We start from the raw sequence: 21,189 nt of genomic DNA, 5'->3' as shown, positions 1-21,189 counted from the left end.
TAGACTTTTTTACTTCCATTTTGGGACCGAATTTCCCCCACTTCCGGCTAGTACTTACTATTCTAGTCGGTCGATAATAGACGGCGCCACGTGCTCTGGTCATTTGCGATTTGTCGATGAAATAGGGCGCGATGATTGGCTGATCTAATCGGGTCGCTGTGTATTGTGGGAATCCAGTAGCTGGTCTGGGTATTTCCCGTTGAGATGTTGAAGAGTTACCGAGTGCAATATATCCGAAATTACTGATCTAAATAGATATATCATCAAGCGTAAGTGACGTTAACTAGACGTAGCATTCAATATGACAAAATGAATCCGTGTTAATAAATCCGAAGCAGAAGATTAGGTTTTTATGCGTCGTGATGAGAGAGAAGAGAGAGAGATGGCCGCGTCCATCTAGCGTTTGATACTACCTACAGCTACTTACCCGGTGTTTAAAAAGCTCTTCTCTTATCCTGCGGCTACGACGATCTTTTTGCCACTTAACTATGAGTGGATCTCTTAAAAATGGGGATAGGATGGGTTTATAAAGAACAACCTTGATTGCGGTTGGCCATTAGTTTTAACATGTTGTGGAGAATCAAATGTTGCCATCAAAATGGCCGTAGCCATGTGGAAAAGGCACATGTCTTCTGCTAGGATTGTCACTTTAAAAAAGTGATATCACATACAATGCTTGTTTCAAATTCATGTTTTATGAACACACTATAGACTTACATACGTAAAATTATACACGCGGCCATGATACGCGACCGGAAGTGGTAATTTAACGACGACGCCATCTTTATCGCTTTCCAGGTAATTCCACGTTTCGCCGACGTAGCGTTCCGGTAACTGATGCGCTGAAATAATAAACCGTTAAATCTATCGTCATAAATACCCTGCTCGTAGCTCCCCCTACTGAGACCCCTGATTTTATGCTACTCACGTGTACATTGTCCGTAATCGGGTTGTTTAGCGTCAACGACTGCGAGCAACACAGCGACAACTACTAGCGCCCCCTGAAGTCGATCTTGTGAACGCATTATATTCCAATTCTAGTCGTTATTGACGATGAGATGGTTGATGGATGCATGTTTGTGCGGCCGAACCTCTGGAAACCCCGGTCCTGGCGACATCTAAATATAAAATAGAGAATATTGCCGACCATAAACACCAATTCATGATTCAGCGATCTATATCGAACTGAGTTCTTCTTTGGGAACTTATTGTGTTTTTTTTAAAGAAAATTGACAGCTGACTCAAACAAGGAACCAACCATTATCAGTATCCGTAACAAATTAGGTGTAGTTTAACAAATAGAAAAGTCCCACTCCCAGAAATGATGCTTATCGTGCAATTTATCTTCATTCTCGCCCAACAGCGATATTACAATAAAAGGTGTTATCTATTTCCATCCGTCGGACTGGCGATGTTTAGACAGACTAATCTCAGGTATTTAACGACTTTCATCGAACGAATCATCGGTTCTAATACATAAACTGTGCTGTGATTGTCACGAAGGTCTGGTGTGATTGTCACCGTGGTCGGTGATTGTGGCTAAATATATATCATCCGTTACATTATACAGAACTCTCTCCCACAGTTCTGTCAACAATTTAATCCGTTACACAGGAAATCGATTAAATCTTTCGGATTCAAATCCTCGGCATTTTAATCAATGCGGTTTTGTACGAATGTCAACGATTATTCCCAGGCACAGTTACAGATTAATCAACGACGCTTCCCGTAATACCTTGGGTGTTGCTTTCAGAGATCTAACATTGCCAGGAAACACAACTCGTGTTGGGGATGTTATAAAACGTGTCCATATGCTTTAATGATATTTGTTTTGTTCGACTAAAGCTTTATTACTGTCTAAACCAATAACATGCCGTGTAAATATTAAAGTTTCATTCACCGTAATATTTTGAATGTTTAGAATTGATTAGAATTAGAAGTGGCCGAATCATCCCATAACTCTTATACCTTCCGACAGGTGGAGTTGGCCGGCTTTCCCGTTATCCGAAACATACTTTCAAATTTGATCCATGCTGAATTCATATGGTAAACATCAGACACTCTTGAGGTTTTCGTTGACATTTAGCACAATCGAAAAATTCATTTCAATTTGCATATTTTATGAGGTATATGTGATGAAGTGTTGATTATATATATTTGAATATTGATGATGTTGAAATCGATGAAGCGCGTTGGTTTATTAATGTATATTGTGATTAAACTAGAGAGTAAGGCTTGGCATCAAACCACCATGAATTGAGAAACTATCAGTGCCGGATCTGGTAGTTTTTATGTGTTGATATTTACTCAGTCTAAGAAAGGCTCTTATTGATTTTATCCTGCACCATTTTGAGATATAAATCATTGAGAATATATCGGTGATAAATTATATCAACCAAGCCATTAACATAGCCGATAATACAGTAATGTTTGTTCTCCCGGGCCAGCTCTTCTCGCCGCTGAGAAAGTGAGAGGAAGAGAGAGAGCGAAAAATATGAGAGAAATGTTTTTTCGTCAGCTACGTGGCAAGGTCACGCAGTCGATGACGTCACGTCATCGCTGTTTCAAGGTCGTCGCGGTACCGCCGCATCGGAACAGCTCGAGTAACTGTTTACGAAACCGACGCCTCGAGGCACAGTAGATAAAGAAATTCGCCGATGCAATACTCATTCTCAGTAAATCCAAACTCCTAGTCGTGTAAGGGGTAGATGCGGCCATACCGCTACTCCCTCGATAGAAACTGATTAAGTTATTTATAGCACCGTAGAGATAGAGGGATTTCTTTACTAGAAATAAACACGATATCGCGATCAACGTTACCGTCAGACTACGCTCATTACTCGGTTTACTATTCGAGGTTGAGCCGCCAGAGAGGTCGCCGCGATCGCTTTCCGCCGTTTTCAACGTCAACACCAACCTGACGGTCACGGCCAGAACAACGACCGCCGGGGTCAAGGTCAATAATGGCGCCGAGACGAACAGATCCAGGTATTTTAAAGTCTTACTTTTGCCGAATGTGGTCAGTTTTTGCGCCCAGCGCTCGTAGCCGGTGCACGGGTTTATCGTTCGGTTTGTTTTATACATGAAATAGCGTTTGGTATCGAATATCAACGTCACAAATACGGCCGCGACGACCTTGATTCTCGCGCCCTTCTTCGTGACCAACTGAGCCGCTTTCAGGGGCCAGCAGACGACTACATACCTCTCAACGGCTACGAGTACGATCAGTAAATCGTTGATTCCCGAAAATGTGATTCTGAAGTTCTGAGTGTACGAATAAAGACGTTTTATAGTATGAGTAATCGGTAAACTCATGTCCAGTAACAGAGTATGACTGTAGAGTTTAGCGTAGAATCCGAACACGATGAACGACAGACAAGTGAATAAATCGGTGACCGCTAAACATCTCAGATAGAAAATACTCGTGTTTTTAGATCGCGATAAAAACAAGATCAAAAACGATAAGAAATTTCCGCAAACTCCGAATAAACCGACGCTGAAGATTACGTAGTTCATAACCTGGTAGAACATGTTTAGATAAAACGGTTTGTAGTCGGCGTAGTGGATCGTTTTACATCGCAAATGCGGCCGGAATATTTTTAAAGTTGTAGTTTTAACAGTCGACGCCGATGAGGAGAAATTAGACCCCGTAGCGACGGCGGGCAGTATCGTCGAGTTTGCGGTGGAATACATGGATGAGATCTATATAGGAGGGGTGACACAAGTGGGTTCGAGTCCTGCTGGCTGCTTACAGTGTGCGGGCACGAAAAGCCGTGGTCCCCTCGTGAGGTTAAATGAATGATAGGAAAACACGATCTAAACGTCTTTAAGCAAGATAAATGAAATTATCAATCGAATTTATCGAAGTTTTTAGTTGAGTCCGTCGCGTTAACGTTCCACAACAAATTAACGGTAATTTATAAAAGTATGAACTCACCACAACAGTGTTAATAATAGAACAAACTGTAGACAATGTTTTCGTCAAAACAGGTAGAATTTCTACGTGACAAACATCGAAAAATGAGTCACTTAAAATTGAAATATTCGGCGAAACGCAGTTTGAAACCTTTGTCCTCGAATGAACAGAGTACAATAAAACCGGAAGTCTTGGTCACGTGACACCGGGTGGTTATACCCTGGTTAGAATTATCTCGACAATTTTCAAATCGATTCGAACTCGCTGAGAGAAATAACGGTTTTTAACGGTTTTTTTATATTCAAATCGATTCGAACTCGTGATTTCACGCTGAGTAAAATAACGGTTTCTAACGGTTTTTTGATATTCAAATCGATTTGTGATGAGATAATGACTTCGTAATAACTGCAGAAATTGAGTTAAATTCGATGAAACAATTTTCCGATAATTTTCCGATATCCTTCAATCAATGATTATATTTTTGAGATCTTACGTTGATATTTTATGATATTTCGATATCTATTTCGAGATTTTTTAGGATCTATACATCTATTCTTATACATAAATGAGAGGTCGCTCCAATAATCACCGTCTAACAGCATCGAATATTGATTATTACTTATTCCGACAAAATTCGTAAAATAAAATTCTCATAAAATTAAACTCTGCTCTGTGAAATCTCAAAGATTTAAATCACGACTCGTTACAAATCGCTTTAAAAGCCACTTTCGCGTTCGGGGATTAGACCCGCTATACCGAGCCGTCAAAATATCGTAAAATCTCGTAAATTCTCGCGTATAACAGCGCCAGAATATAAGTGAACACTAACGAACATTCATTCCTCGCTTGCCCCCGGCTGCATTCGCTATTCATTAACGAGCCGATGAAATTATATAATGTCATTAAGGGAAATGTGACGAGCGCGTAACGAGACGAGACGAGACATCTCTCTATATATCTCTCCCTCTCCCTCAGTTCTCTCTATTTTCACTGCCCAGTGCAATATTCTAGTGCTAAATATATATGAGGCTCTTACGCGTTTAAACTGGTCTTGAATTGGTAAAAGAATGAAGATTAAACCGGTCTTAAGTTGTAAGATTGGCTTTAGAGCTGAAATGAGCTTAGACTGGTTTTAAGTTTAGATTGGTTATAGAACCAAAATGAGCTTAGTCTGGCTGTTAGATTTGTTAGATCGGCTATATAACGAAGACAGGTCAACGAAAATAAGCATGGCCTAAGTCTGATATACTCCGAGGTTTCTGTCTCGTGGACAATTTAACATTAGTCCGATCAGACATTACTCCAAGCACGCAGAGACCAGTTGATCTCAAGCTGACTTTATTGTATACTCTTACTCTGTGTTTGTGCCTCTTACACTGAGAATTGCAGCCTTGAAAATCTCAAAACCCATTAGCGAATTATGTATTATCAGTACTGAAGAAGACGTTGTCTCCACTTTAACGAGATCATGCTGGATCGAGTTTGAATTTAGAGTTGAAATTACTTCGCTATCCGATGGGTGAAATATAAACTCAGACTCGTTCGGACCTGCAGCTGCAGAATCCCGGATTATCAAACCACGAAAAGTGAGCGATTTCATCAAATAGACATTCAGAAGTTTCAGTATCTCGATTAATGAGATACTATTCGAAATATCATATCAAAACTTACCGGCTTAAAGCGTTTACCAGAGATCAGAGCTGACGAATGTCTCAGTGTAGATATATAGCTCCGATAGATCAGAATTAATACAAACAACAGTTGAGAGAGAGAGAGTCCTGTGTAAATCACACCGATATTAGCCGAACACAATCACTTTCAATTGTCGACGCACGAAAATTCTGTCGACAGCTCTGGATATTTCAACTAATAATAAATATCAGAATGGATTTGACGGTAGCAGCAGCAGCAGCAGCAGCAGCATCAGTCAGCTTCCAGTGCTGTTACTGTCACGGGCAGTCAGCATCACTCGATTACTTCTCGGTGCTGCTGCATCATCAGCGCTCTCCCTCTCTCTCACTCTCACTCTCTCTCTCCCTCTCTCACTCTCACTCTCTCTCTCTCCCTCACTCTCACTCTCTCTCTCTCTCTCCCTCTCTCTCACTCTCTCTCTCTCTCCCTCTCTCTCACTCTCACTCTCTCTCTCTCTCCCTCTCTCACTCGCCTCGTGTCGCGCAAACCATTAATTTCAAACCGTGTTTTCATCGCCGATTCGGATCTGATATAAAAACAACATTAATCTAATATAACATCTCCACTTACATCCCCTTCGTGCCTCTTCTCATAGCAACATCACGACAGGTCAACAATCGGTGAAAGATCACCCTGGGCAACATCTCTAGTGGTCAACAATCGTATAGATCATTGATAGCAACGTCGAACATTGATAGAAATCGCCAATAGCGGTATTTCAAATGGCTTAAATGGACACTTAGTGTGATCACCTGATCTCCCACAGGATAAATATGATCAATCTATTTAGCAGCTACTTTTGAGTTCGACGATAAACTCGAGGATAGAAATTAAAGAAAAGAATGTTTTTTTTTCATAAAAATGCGGAACATATTTCACATATTGTTCCGGCGAACCGTACATCAGGCGGTGCTATTCCGGTTCCTCGTCCGCAGTGTTCCGGATATTAGTTTCAACGCCGCCATGTTCGCGCAGATATTACTACGAAATGTCAAATTCCGATGCTGTGATCTCGGCTTACCCCCGGTCAAGGTCGCGCGCACGATTTTAGCTCCAAACGTTAAGTGCCTTACCCACCAAATATGGCGCGTTCACACGCGTGTCCATGGTAACAACTTATAATCAACGCTCGGCACTGTTGGGTGTAAAATTGAACGTGGTTCAAAACGTGATTGATCCCGTGGGGGAACACAGGAAAAAAACTCATTCAGTCCTACGTCTGCGCGCAACGCGGTTAACACCAGACGAAATTGATTTGTTGGAATTTCAAAAAATCGTCTTCATCAGTTACGATTGACAGAACCTTCTCATTCTCAATGACGTCATTGATTGGACTGCAGTTTGTTTTCTGAAAGTGCACGTCCGTTTTCACGAAGTTGAAATGAATTGCGCAAGTAATTGAAACCCGCAGTTCTATTTAAAATAGCTGGCATCTCGTTTTATGTCTAGTAATTAATTGATGTGAAATCGGAATTCTGTGTTAAATGGATCCCAGAGAGTGATTCAGAGAAATAGCCAGAAGTTATTGACGAAAAAAAATAGATCGTGATTTTGAATTGAGCTGCTGGTGGTGGTACTGGTGCTGCTGCTGGTACTGGTGCTGGTGCTGGTTCTGCTGCTGCTGGTGGTGGTGCTGCTGCTGGTGGTGGTGGTGCTGCTGCTGCTGCGCTACCGGTACTGGTGCTGGTACTGGGGATGCTGTGGTTTTTATTGATGACTGATGATGAATGGTTTTGATCAAAACGACTGCTAACACGTTGTCATGTAAATTCACAGATAAAAGATCAATGTGTGATAAGTAAGGAGGGGAGGACGGAGGGAGTACCGAAGGGAGCCGCCTGCCTGTCGATTGATCGTATTGGCTAACAAATTGATGAACATGATAGATTTGACAGAACGTCATTAAAGATCAGTTTGTCTGCGGGGAAACTGATGATAGAACTGTTTAAGCGCTCATCCGCACTAGATGTGGCGAAAGTGTAAAAATAGACGAAAATACCAGACAGTGTGACGTCACAGACGACAGTCTCCATTTCTATCGTTTTCCATTAATTCAGTTTTTCTATTCTGCATCGGGATTTTTTATTTACATGTAGTTTAATACCAATCAATTTTCATTGTAGTACTGTTCTTTTTCATATCGAACATTTTCCACATTACAGTGTACTCCATAAATGTCACCGTAGGGAGCAGAGTTTCCAGTCATTACAGACAGGCAGGCGGGTATATAAAATGGAAATGATAATACGTATGAATTTGTATGAATGTAGGCACTTTATTTGGATACAAAATGTAGGCATTTGAACGGAAAATGTTCAAAACTACCGAGTTCAGCTGTGCCAAAACTGATTACAATTTGATAGCCCATAACCCTAGGTTGACGGTAACCCTAACCCTAGCTCGGTCATAACCCTAACCCTAGCTCGGCGATGACCTTAACCATGGCAGGACTCGAACCTGCGACGTTCAGCGCGCCAGCTGAGCGTGTTAACCACTAGACCATAGACCAGTCGTGTTAGATAGCAATTGTAAGTTTGCCTGGTCAGTGTGGTGACTGGTACCAGTCAGGCCGAGGGGACTGGTAACCAGTCAGGTGAGGGGACTGGTACCAGTCAGGTGAGGGGACTGATGACCAGTCAGGTGTGATGGCTCTGCAAACCATCATCTTCTATTCAGGTATAACGAAAGCTCTAAGGTGATATTTCGGGATTCGTGACCGATAAACGTTCTCCTTGTCATGTTGTTGTTGTTGGGAGCGCAGTCGAGACAAATAGCAGCATAAACAACATCGCAATATTCTTCCGAGTAATTACCCACGAAAATCGGCCTCATTAATGTCAGGTTTATTTATGAGGAGGAGCCGACGGCTGTTTATGGATGGACGAATGCCGTGGTGGTTAGGGGGGGGGGGGATTAGGGCGTTCTTGGCGCCCGTCGCAAAAATCATTTGTTTTTAATATTCTAGTTTGATTGATCGATTGATCTAGAAAATGTATCCGTCTCAAGCGATTAAAACATAACACGAGATTAGATCGGAAACCTCATCGATCACTCGTCACCAGTCGACCGTGTGACGTCATGTATTTCTATCATCAGTCATGCTGTCGCTGCTGCTACCGCTGCTGTTCTAGGGTGTCAGGGTAAAGAGTTTTCACCTGGGATATTTCGGGATTACGCTAAGATTGATTGATGGGCCGCCGGCTCAACGTCAGAGTTCACTGATTTCAGTATATATCTGAAAAAGTTCTTCGCTTCGCAAAATCGAACGCGACCAACCCCAAAAACTGCGCGAAACATTCAGATCCGTAATTCTGTAATCAGTGTTGATATAACTTTATCTTCTGAATAACATTCCACGGATACTTCTGTGATATCTTTAAGTTTCAGGCTGTGTTAAATATTTCGATTAATCGATCCTTAACCACTATCCGTTTTCTAATTCAAGATCCCCCCTAGAATTACACCGTCAACTTTTTATCGATTTTATCTCGTCGAGCGCTCGGTGCATTAAGGTCAAGGTCGGATCGAATGACGTCATATCCACAGCACAGGTAAACGAAGAATAAGAGACTTGTTTGTAATCGGATCACGGCGATTGTTTCTCCTGATGTAAATTAGTATTCAATGAACCGTTCCAGATTTATATTCGCTCTCGCTCTCTCCCCAGAGAGACGGCTCGGCTTCTTCATGTGACCGGCGTCTGGTTTAGAGGATCGTGATCAGATTATTGAAGAATGTATTACATAGCCTACTGTCAGTAATATTACAGATTGCGAGGAAGGGTTACAACACTGACTACAACATGATTTATCTCTGATTATGTATAGCTCAACAAGTGTAATTTTGATTACTGGATTTATGAAGAATTGTTGGCTATACCCTGGTTCACCTCCCCTATCTTTCTCTCTCCCTCTCTTACCTCACCCCTCTCTCCATCTCCCACCCCCTCTCTCTCTCTCACCCTCATCCTTCACCCCTCCCTTTCTCATCCCTTTCATCACCCTCATTACCTCTCTTACCTTGCCCTATATTGAGTAACCTCTCTTCCTCTCTATATCCCTCCCTATCTACCTCTCTTACCTTGCCCTATCTCCCTCTGTCTCCTCTCCTGGCATCTAAGCAACCCCCCTCTCTCCCCCTACCCACGATCTCTACCCTTTCTGTTATACGTCCTTCCTCCACTCTTCCCTATACAGGCTTTATTTTCTCTCATATGAGAAAATGAGGTAATCAATTTCACGTAAATCGTCGCGACACCTCCTCGATGACGAACTAATCAACTACGCGTAAATCGGTGCAAGCAACACCTTCGTAATCAACCCGAAGATTTCTGTCTCTTTCTCCCTTGAGATAGAAACAGATGCAGTCGACGACATTTACTCGGCGCATCATGAAATCAATTCACACTAAGCTTTTACCACTGTCGCATCACAAAATGACACCCAGTAATCTTCAACACGCCACGGCACGACTAGGCCTATACCGTACTAGCTGCCACTGCTGCCACTGCTGCCACTGCTGCTGCTGCTGCTGATGGTGATGATGATGGGAGAGCTATTGAAAGCACATGGCAGTTTTTCGGCTTCCAATTACGGCTTTATAAGAAGTCTAATAAAGCTAATTTCACGACGAAGACGACACGAAACAGAATGAGAGTCGTCTGCGTGTGTGATGGACATGGATCCTGTAAAGCATTAGATGCCTCGATAATGATTACTGACATTAAAACATGGTATCAAATAAATCTCTGTATACATAAATCTCCGAATTGTTAGATGGAATTTAGCTGGCCCTACGTTTTCAGATAGGTTATAGAACCAAAATGAGCTTAGACTGGTCTTGAGTTGTTGGATTGGTTATAGAACCAAAATGAGCTAAGACTGGTCTCATGTTGTTAGGTTGGCTAACCAAAATGAGCTTAACTTAGTCTCAAGTTGTCAGAGATTGGCTAGAACCAGATTTAGCTTAGACCGGCAACTAAGTTCATGGTTCTATTTATTCATCCTCACTGAAATAGCTTGGAACAACCACACTGCACCAGATCATACAGTGCCCACTCGAGTATTTACATAGCCACTGCAACCATTAACGAAGCCAACAACAGTTCAATACTAATTCAAACATGATAAAGAGAACCAACACCGAGTCACGTGTGATGATAATAGTAAATATGAAAGACTACTACTATATCAGTATTGATGGAAATGATATCAATATCAATATATTCAGTAATTAGCGACCAGCGTTCATGTAAACGAGACCCATAGTCTATATCCGCAGCATAAACCACTCGAAGAAACCTCAAATCCCAGGTGAGGAAGGAACGATGTTTGTAATTAGCTAACGGCTCAGATTGTTGTCGCGCACGATAGTTCCTGGGAGACCGCAGAACAGACATTTTGATTAATCATCCGCACCGCGGCGGATCATGTCAAAGCTGGTTTTGATTGCGCGGAATGGCTCATTAATTGTTCAATGTCTCATAAAACCGAATCAAGTCTTAAGATAAACAGATCCATTAAACCTAATTAGTAAAGTCTCTCAGGCGAATGATAATGCGGAAAAAACCTCAAAATACGATGGAAAACTTAAAACCGATTTAGAAGCGATGATTTATGAGTTGAATTCACTGTAAAGATCATCCGTACTCAAAACACAGTTGTATCGATGAAAATAGTAGAATTATTTCAGGCGGTGGTTCTTACCCCTATTTAGACTGAAGGAGGATGGTAAAATCCACCCGAAATATTTCTATTATTTTTAATATATTTTTGATCTTTCAACAATTAGTGGGATTTCTATTGTTTCATCATGGTATGGCACTTAAAGCCTACCTAAGCTGTTCCTACTGCCCATGATGGGTATTTTGTTCCTCTGATTGTTATGAATATCAAGTTGTAAGTCCACACCCTGTTGAACTGGATTTCAAGTCAAATGAATCAATAAATCCAGCTTAATCCAATTTAGGACAGGATCCTGTCAGTTGCTCAAAAGTTGGTTGAAGATAACCGGTAGATAAATGCCATAGAAACAATGAAGTTTTAATATTGTCAACCATATGGTTAACTCTAACCAATCTTTGAGCAACTGACCCCTGTCTTATACATAATAGGCCTACATTGTGTATGGGGATCCATGCATCGATAGCCAAAGTGTTGCTGGTTTTCACTGCTGCCCCAAGAGATGTGACATATATTACGATGATGATGAAGATGACGATGAGCATTACGTGATATGTATCAATCTCGTACGAGACAGTGTGGCCCGAATTGGCGTCTAATGGTTATTTGATTATTTCCTCGATAATGCGCGTGTTCACAATGACCTCGACATCATTAGAAAAATTACTCTCATTCAATTTGCCAGTCACGATAAATAATAGGTTTCTCGATGTTACGCTATTAACGACGACAAGCCTTCATGCCAATACCCGAGCATTAGATCTCCCTTAGTTGTCGACAAAAAGGTCAATAACTGCATCTCGAGTGGTAAGCGAGCACTGTGTAATATCGGCTGCGGATTCGGAACACCGTATAGTCACGTGCTGCTACCGTCGTGAATATTTCGTGCCATTTCCATCTGTTCATCCCGAAAGTAAAAAAAAGGGTGTCCCTATAAAAGTAGAAAGTGGCATATTTTCACAAGACGAGGCGGATAATCTTCAACAAAATGTTCTGGGGGACCCAAAGACCCCTTCGTTTGTCCTGGATTATGCCTTGTGCTAGTCTCGCTCAACAGTGGTCGCTGGATCCGCCCCTGAATGTTAATATAAGTGGTACAGCGACTAAGGTGCACGTGTGTGTGGGATCCAGATGTTTTTTGTTTGTTATGTATAATGAACTGATAGATTATTAATGATCTGAAACATGATGTAGGCAGTATTAATATATGTACGATACTGGAGACGCGACGTGTTGATTGATACACTCCACACCTGTATCGAGTACCAGGTCTATTTTCTTCTACTTGCCAAGAATAGAATAGATATATCTATCAGGCGCACACACGATGTACAGCAAAAATTGATCGCTGAATCGTCTCCAACAAGCTCTTGATGTTCGTCAGAAACAGCTTCCTCGTACAAAATGCGACATCTCTGCTTTTCACAGTAGAATGACCCGTACACTCACACGTGGAACACAGATAATATATGTTGAAACACCCACTATATACAGATTTATGAGTTTTTAAATCAAGATGGAATGAAGTCTTTATTTCAAAACTTTTAAATCTGTATAGAAATAGTGAGTTTTTATCTTATTATCTCTGATCTATTTTGTTCTCGATGAAACCGCATTCCGTCTCGCATTCATTTAACATGAAGTGGCCTATTAATAAAGGAACTACGTTTAGGACGCTTACCGGTAAAAATGTCCCTTTAATAGCTTTACTGGATGTTTCTTAGTAATTGGTAACCTGATTCTTAATAGTATACCAATTCAAAGATGTCCTTGTTGAAGCTTCCTGTATGTTGCGGACATGTTTCATAAACCGACCTTGTAACTGGATCCTCAGTTGTGTTCTTGGAGCTAGAAATAGTTTCAATGGAATCAACTTAAAAAAGATCTTCTCAAAATACTCAACCAACTATGTATTCAAGCCCTTTAGACATTTCATCGGTTTTATCAGGGAGGAGATGAAATTGATTGTGAATGTGTTTGTAGTTCAGCGAACTCAATCAACAGTTCCGCATATCTATTGACTGCCCCCTCTTTCCTCGCGGCGGCGGAAGTTCCAGTAATGAACTGGAAACTCGTCAGTCTATTTGTCTGTCTATTTGTCATTATTTCTACTCGCGTCTCTGGTTGACAATGAATGATATATTTTTACTAAACTTCCCAACACTAAATCATACTTTCTTTGTCAGTGCCGATCCTACTATTTGGTATAGTTTATAGGCAACGATGAGCCCAACATGAAATTCCTTGCCCCAATTCCTGAATTAACCCTCGCTTGTTGCCTTCCGCAGAAACTCACGTCAACACGGGCGGACAGGTTGCCGCTAAGCGGCCACCAGTCTATATTTATAGCCAATCACTGGCGCTCAGCGGCCACCAGTCCACCCAAGAAACTGTGAACTTGATCCTGGATATATTGTATTTGTCCATTTAAATTAATGTTCATTAACGTTTCACAACGCACTCATGGTTTTGCTTGAATGATGCTCCACTAATGAAACCCGCACCACAGAATTAACCGGCACATAAGACACAGTTCATTTCTATCCTATCATAAAACTGAAATATGTAAATTTAACATACGTGATAAGACGATTAATTAAGTCGATCCTTAATGAAGCTTGTTGACTATGATCTGCGGCTCTCCTCTGTCTCTCCAGTTCGTGCGTGCAGCTCCGCACTGAAATGTCATCTGTATGCAACACACAGCTTATAGCATACAACAAAACTACTAATCAATAAAATTGATCTCTTATTTGCTTCAATAATTATTTCTCGCTGCGCTATGGTTTTTTTATGCATTAAAGCCTCAAGGGAACGAGACACAGTCTCGAGTACGGAGACCGATTCGGATGTAATTCAAACGTCTGCTGCCTGTTGATTTCCTCGGGATTGAATTGATGCAGACATCCCTGGAGCAAGAATACGAAGCTATGAGCTTCGAGTTCTGTTCGCATTATGAATATGGAATTTCTAAATTGGACTTATTAAAGTGAATGAAATTGAATGAATAAGTTGCAAAGAATGGGGACAGAAATTGATGATGAAAAGTTGTAAAATTCCCAATGTTTCAGAGGCCGTGGATCTATATTCAATTTCAATTTCAATTTATTCATCATAAATCCAAAGTATAAGATTGTGAATGAAGAAAACAACAATAATAACAAACAGACAAAAAACAAAAATGTGTGACACAAAGATGTGCACTAACAGAAAAATAATAAAAGGAGAGAGAACTAAGACATAGGAAATTTGGTAAGGCATGAATGGCACGAAAGTAATTCGGAGTAAATCACAAGTCTGCTGCTGCTGCTGCCGGTGGTGGTTCTGGTGCTGCTGCTGATGCTGCTTGTGCTGCTGTTGGTGGTGCTGCTGCAGAAGCTGCTGCTTGTTGATTTCCTTGATATTGAATTGATGCAGAATAGGCAGCAAGACTTTTCTTGTCTGCAAGTGAAAAATTCGTAGAGAAACGACTGTCACATTCGTGCACGACTTAAGCATGATGTTTAACTGCAAATCAAAAGATTATCTTTTACAATATGAGCCCTGTGTTACCCTTTTAGATACTAACAGTAAGTTAATCGTGATTTCTCTGTTTCCAATTTCACCTAAAATACCCACCAAATGTGTAGGCCTATGAAAGAGTTAAGTCAAATCACCCGAAACATAAAGCATGAATGTAATTGATAAATGTGTCCTTGATTTCAACGAAGCCCGCGTCACCACCCCATGAGTGGGCGCAGTTTTATGAATTGATTGCATCAACCTTCAACGAACTGTTTACTCTCAATGGTTTTCTAAACATTGCGATAATTCAAGGAATTTCCGGACGTGCAGGTTATTTTTATGGCGACACTCGCGGACACCTGCGTCCCATGAATCGGTATCGACAAGTGTTCTAAATGTAGCGATAGGATATAAAAATACGATGCTCACATTGGGACGCGCGCAGAATCGATTTCCACCGATCGAAATTGATATTTCCGAAAAGAAAATCAGAATTCCTTCGTTAGCCTCGAAAAAAAATGGATGACCCTCCGAGTGAACTGGAAGCCATTAAAAATGACAAGTGGTCAAATAAACTAATGATTGCCTACGTAAATGAAAGATGTACGATGTTACTAGTGACTATATAAACCTCTCTGGACAATGTGACAAACAGTTCACACAGCTAGGTTTGAAAACTTAGGGTAGAGCACCAGGGATAGATTGAAATATCCCATCTAAAGGTGAGTCATTATTTTCATTGATTTTTTTTTAAACAAAGAGTCTGTAGCTGCAGTTACTCAGAAGTTGGTTGAAGAAAACCGGCTGATAATTTAACTTCATTGTTATACCAGGTATTCAGCTGACTAACTGTGCCCGAGTTGTTTGATCTATAATGAATGTTTATTTTCTTCAGGTCCTTGAGACGACAAAAGAAGTTATGAATATATTATTGGTCGTAGTTGCGTTGGCCGGTGTCGCCTTCGGTAAGTCTCTGCAGAAATCATTAAGGACACTGATTAATCTTGGTTCAACGCATCTTAATCAACATATCTTTCTCTAACTTTCAGCTCAGTATGGACCAGGACCAGGTCCTATGGCCATGGGCCCAGGCCCCGCTGAATATGGTCCAGGTCCCGGTGGCCATGGACCTATCGGTGGTCCAGGAGGATACGGTCCAGGTCCCATTGGCCCTGGCCCAGGTGATTATGGTCCAGGTCCAAGTGGACCTGGACCTTATGGACCAGGTCCTATTGGTCCAGGACCAGGTGATTATGGACCAGGCCCAGTAGGACCAGGTGGTCCAGGTGGTTATGGCCCAGGCCCAGCAGGGCCAAGTGGTCCAGGAGGATACGGCCCAGGACCAGGTGATTATGGACCAGGTCCCGTAGGACCAGGTGATTATGGCCCAGGTCCAGTTGGACCAGGTGATTATGGCCCAGGTCCAGTTGGACCAGGTGGTCCAGGAGGTTATGGCCCAGGCCCAGCAGGTCCTGGACCTTATGGCCCAGGTCCCCAAGGCCCCGGTCCAGTTGGAGGATATGTTGGTGTACCAAGAGGTCATGGAGGACATGGAGGTGGTCATGTAGGAGGTGGAGGTTATGGAGGAGGCCATGCTGGAGGAGGTGGTGGAGGAGGCAATGTTGGAGGAGGTGGTGGCTACAGACCAATTCGTCGTCGTCCACGCAGACGACCAAGTTACGGACGACCAAAACCAAAACCAGGCACTTTAGAAGCTGATTTAGAAGGCGAGAAAATCGTTGATCGTTATCGTAAGGGAAATTCTGATGTCATCGATCTGGCAAACGGTGACACGATCATTGTAGAAGATGCGTATGGTCCAGCTGATAGTTATGACGAGGATTACGAAGATTATGAGGATTATGAGGATTACGAAGATCATGAAGATTATGAGGATTACGAAGATTATGAAGATTACGAAGATCATGAAGATTACGAAGATCATGAAGATTATGAGGATTATGAGGATTACGAAGATCGAGAAGATTATGAGGATTACGAAGATTACGAGGACTATGTCGACGAGGAGACCTATTACGACGATGAAGAGTCTTACGGAATGGAGGAAAGCTATTATGGCGGACGTTCCGATGACGGAGAAACAGTTACAGTCGTCGAGGAAGATTCATACGACGATGAGGAAGATGACGATGATGAGTATGAATAAATGGTAAGGTGTTATACTTGTTATCCATAATTTGACGCACGAATAAAAATCAAAATTCTCATTTCTTTAATCGCAAGACATGGAAAGACCCGCGGTTGCAGTTGCTGAAAAGTCAGTTTCAAGTTTACCTCATTTTAATTAGTAATATGTCTACTGGTATGTAGTGGATGAATTGGTGAAGTTAGCAAAGTTAACTTCTGCTAACTTTTGAGCAACCAACCCATCCATCTTTTATATATACCGAAAGTCATTTTTCCAATTTCCATTTACTAATGATATTACTCATATTTGCATTGTTAAAGGCTATCCTTCTAGTTCTATAATCAGATTCTAGTTTCTCGAATAAATTATATTGTATTCTGTTCTTATTTTTTTGTAGCTTCGCGGTACATCATTTCAACTACTACCTCACCAAAGGAAATTTCAAAGACGAAATTGAAAGAGGCAACGTAACTAATGCCGGATGTCGATATCGAATCTGTGTCCTCATTCTTTTTTATGAAATAAAAGTAAACGCATTAGTTGCTCGGTGACGTCATACGTTTTGTTTAGGTCTTCTTGTCACACTTGAGTAAAGGGAGAAAATCGTTGTATTCCTGCATAAAAATGTACCACCAGAAACCCATTAATTGCGCGGCTTACTATGTTTGTGGCGCGATGGAAAGTGTTGTGCGGAGGAATCTACAAAAGTTGCAATGAGCTGAAATTGGGGTTTACAGAATAAGACCAGCGTGTACTAGGTCGATGGTGCAGAAGTTGCATCGTGTCTACAGATCCGCGCGTCCCTAGTTCACCAGCCGCTTCTACATGTAACCCAACATCTATTACTACGACACGCCGATTATAATCAAACGTATTCTTCAGATGAAATGTATTTTAGCATGATACCTAAACGCCCAAATATCACCTTCAACGAGATTTTGCCGTATAATGAGGTTAGCTGTAACACGAAGCTGTAACGTTCTACTCATTGATGTCTTCCTCGTCTCTAGCGCAATATGATGCCCAACACCATTTCAGCAACTCAATCTGACATTGAGCCATAGAGGAAAAACAATGTTAAAATAAATGGCATATCGCTTACGAACAAAAACCTTAACCGCTGACCACTTGACAAAGTTTCTCCGAACATACTCACTGTTCATCGGTTTTTATCTACAGCCATAACACGTGACTGGGACGTGACTAATGCGTGACGTGTTCGACAGCAATATAAACCAGCTGTAACCAGTAACATTCCGAACAACAACACGTGTCATGAATACACGCACTTTTTATCTGAGCTTTAATGTCCTGTCATACAAAACTGTCAACTCCCGTGGTTTATGTGCCGCAATATCAGGACCTCCGCAATTAAGGCGGATAATCATGGGTCACGGATGAGTGAATTAGAAATTTTCATTTTCCTTCAATACACCAGACATTAACTCAAAACGTCAGACATTACCTCGAAACATATTTCCTCTATTATTAAGCTGTTCACGTGAGCCGTTGTATTTGTTTGCCTTCTGTGACATGTCTGTTTTATTATCATCAATTATACTCTGATTAGAGTAAGTACCTGGTAGTCCTGGGACCGATTTCATAGGCTGAGTATCAGAGTTACCAATTGTTGCCGAGAAAACCGTCGTTATAGCAACAGGACAACAGTCGAAAATTTGGGTCAAAGATTTTTCTAATACTTGAAGGTGTCTTGCTCTAACAATCATTTCCCACTCGATTGGATTGCTCCCAGACTAATAAGTAAATTTGTTCTTCGTAACTACATATTTTAAATATATTTGACGGCGGACAATGGAATGAAAATGAACTATTATTATGAGATTTGTTCAGAAAATTGTGAGGTGGATTGCGGAATTTGGTGGGAAATCGGAAGATAAAAGCATTACGTAATCTAGGACTAAGCTTTTACTTGGCGGTTGCCGGGAGTGGTGGAACTTTGCTATTAATGTCAACTTTGACCTTAGCAAAATAACTAATTGTAAAATTTTCCTTGAAACAAAACTACATGACGTATATAAAAAAAGTTGTGGATAAACTGAAGAACTGCATTTTAGGATGAAACCGTTTGTAAATGACGGCGGTCCAAAACTATTTCATTGTTCAGATACATTAAGCATCATGTACCTGGTCAGTTCAGTGTCTTCGTTATTTTCGTGTACACATTTGGAAACGTTCTGATGCACTTCACGAAGTCCTGCCATTTTGCGCACACTATCGAAAACTCATCGTCGTATGCAACAATCCTTATACGTTTCCATTACAACCAAATGTGGCGTTATAAACAACATGTATTTTAGATAGAGATTTATTCAAATGTGACCATTAAAACAACAAAAGCCACGAGTTGCTAAAGATGATTGGATGATAAGTTCATGGTACCTTTCAAATAATAATTTCACAATTGCAAGAAAGTGGTAGATACATGTTTGTTTTTTTAAATGTCTAAACAGTATAAAACACCTGGTCGCCAGCATGGTACTTTGAACAAACACAGCCGCAAGTGTGTTATATGTACCGACAAAGGGAAAATAAGAAAAAAATAGGATGCTCGTAATGAGGCACACGTTAAGGGGAAAGTATACAATTCGCTTTCATCAAAACATCGAGACAGACTTTGAAATTCCTTGGCAGCCCTCGAAAAAAATAACCATCAAAATCTTATTTATTCCCATCAAAGTTGTCAAACGCCCGACAGAAAAATGACTTCTTGAATTAAAAAAGATGCAGGTCTGTCGCAAGTGATTACTATATAAACCGCCCTGGACAGTGTGCCAAACAGTTTATGCAGCTAAGTTTGAAAGCTTAGGGTAGAACCAGGGATAGATTGAAATATCCCAATTGAAGGTGAGTTCTTCATTATTCCCCCCCCCCCCATTGTTTTACAATGTTCAGCATGAATTATTAGTTGTATGAACGTATTCACCCATGAAAGGTTTTAAATATTATTTGCTTTTGTTTTATAGACAAACTGACGACAAAAGAAGCTATGAATATAATATTGGTAGCAATTGCGTTGGCCAGTGTCGCCTTGGGTAAGCATCAGCAGAAATCATAATCATCATCAAAATAACATGACATGTTTTTCGTTAACGAACTTCTTACGTTTCGTTATTTGATTTTCAGCACAAGGTTATGGTGGTCCTGATATGGACTACGGTCCTTATGGCCCAGGTCCAGACCATGGCGGAGGATATATGGACGGACCTGGAGGCCATTTAGGAGATGGTCCAGGAGGCTATATGGACCATGGTTACGGACCAGATGACCACATGGGCCACTTAGGAGATGGCGGATATGGACCAGGTGGGCATATGGACCATATGGACCATCACGGAGCTGGAGGTTACGGACCAGATGCCCATATGGGCCATGGTGGAGGTCATTTTGATCATGGAGGAGGTTATGGAGGAGGTGGCGGAGAAGGTTATGGAGGAGGTCATTTTGATCATGGAGGAGGTTATGGAGGAGGTTATGGAGGAGGTGGCGGAGAAGGTTATGGAGGAGGTCATATGAGTCACGGAGGAGGTTATGGAGGAGGCGGCGGAGGAGGTTATGGAGGAGGAGGCGGAGGAGGTTATGGAGGAGGTGGTGGAGAAGGTTATGGAGGAGGACATGGTGTAGGTCATTTCGCAGGCGGTGGTGGAGGAGGTTATGGAGGAGGAGGCGGAGGAGGTTATGGAGGAGGTGGTGGAGAAGGTTATGGAGGAGGACATGGTGTAGGTCATTTCGTAGGAGGAGGTTATGGAGGCGGTGGTGGAGGAGGAGGCTTTGGATACGGACCAATTCTTCACAGACCACCAATTCACGGACATCCAAGACCAAGTAAAGCTCAATTAAAAAGAGGATTGAAAGGCAAGAAAGTAGTTAAAAAGGACCGTAAGGGAGATGATGAAATACTGGATCTGGATGACGGTGGAAAGGTTGTCATAAAGGACGCCTATGGAGAGGGTGATGATGATGACAATGATAATTATGAGGTCCCTGAAGAGGTCGCTGGACGTGCCGATGTTGAAGAGTACGATACCGAAGAAGATTACGAAAAGGCAGAATACGAGGAAGAGCAGGCAGCTGCGGCGGCGGCAGCAGCGGCAGCAGCGGCTCAGGGCCGTGCCGATGTTGGAGACTACGTGGACGAAAAAAGTTACGAGGAAGCGAGTTACGCCGAGGCGATTTACGAGGCAGAAAGTTACGGTGAAGCTCAGGGTCGTGCCGATGTTGGAGACTAT

At 41.7% G+C, this 21,189-nt stretch overlaps 1 protein-coding gene across 1 annotated transcript; it reads right to left on the bottom strand.

Moving 5' to 3' along the window:
• Positions 1-2,553: 2,553 nt before the first annotated feature.
• Positions 2,554-3,693, bottom strand: LOC141910738 (G-protein coupled receptor daf-37-like). The gene has a single exon (XM_074801489.1). It carries the CDS (start codon positions 3,691-3,693, stop codon positions 2,554-2,556), a length of 1,140 nt encoding a protein of 379 aa, XP_074657590.1.
• Positions 3,694-21,189: the final 17,496 nt, after the last annotated feature.

This window comes from Tubulanus polymorphus, chromosome 9, assembly GCF_964204645.1.
Source record: "Tubulanus polymorphus chromosome 9, tnTubPoly1.2, whole genome shotgun sequence".
Lineage (NCBI taxonomy): Eukaryota > Metazoa > Nemertea > Palaeonemertea > Tubulaniformes > Tubulanidae > Tubulanus > Tubulanus polymorphus.
The sequence above is the reverse complement of the archived record's forward strand: the minus strand, read 5'-3'. Positions and strand labels throughout refer to the sequence as shown.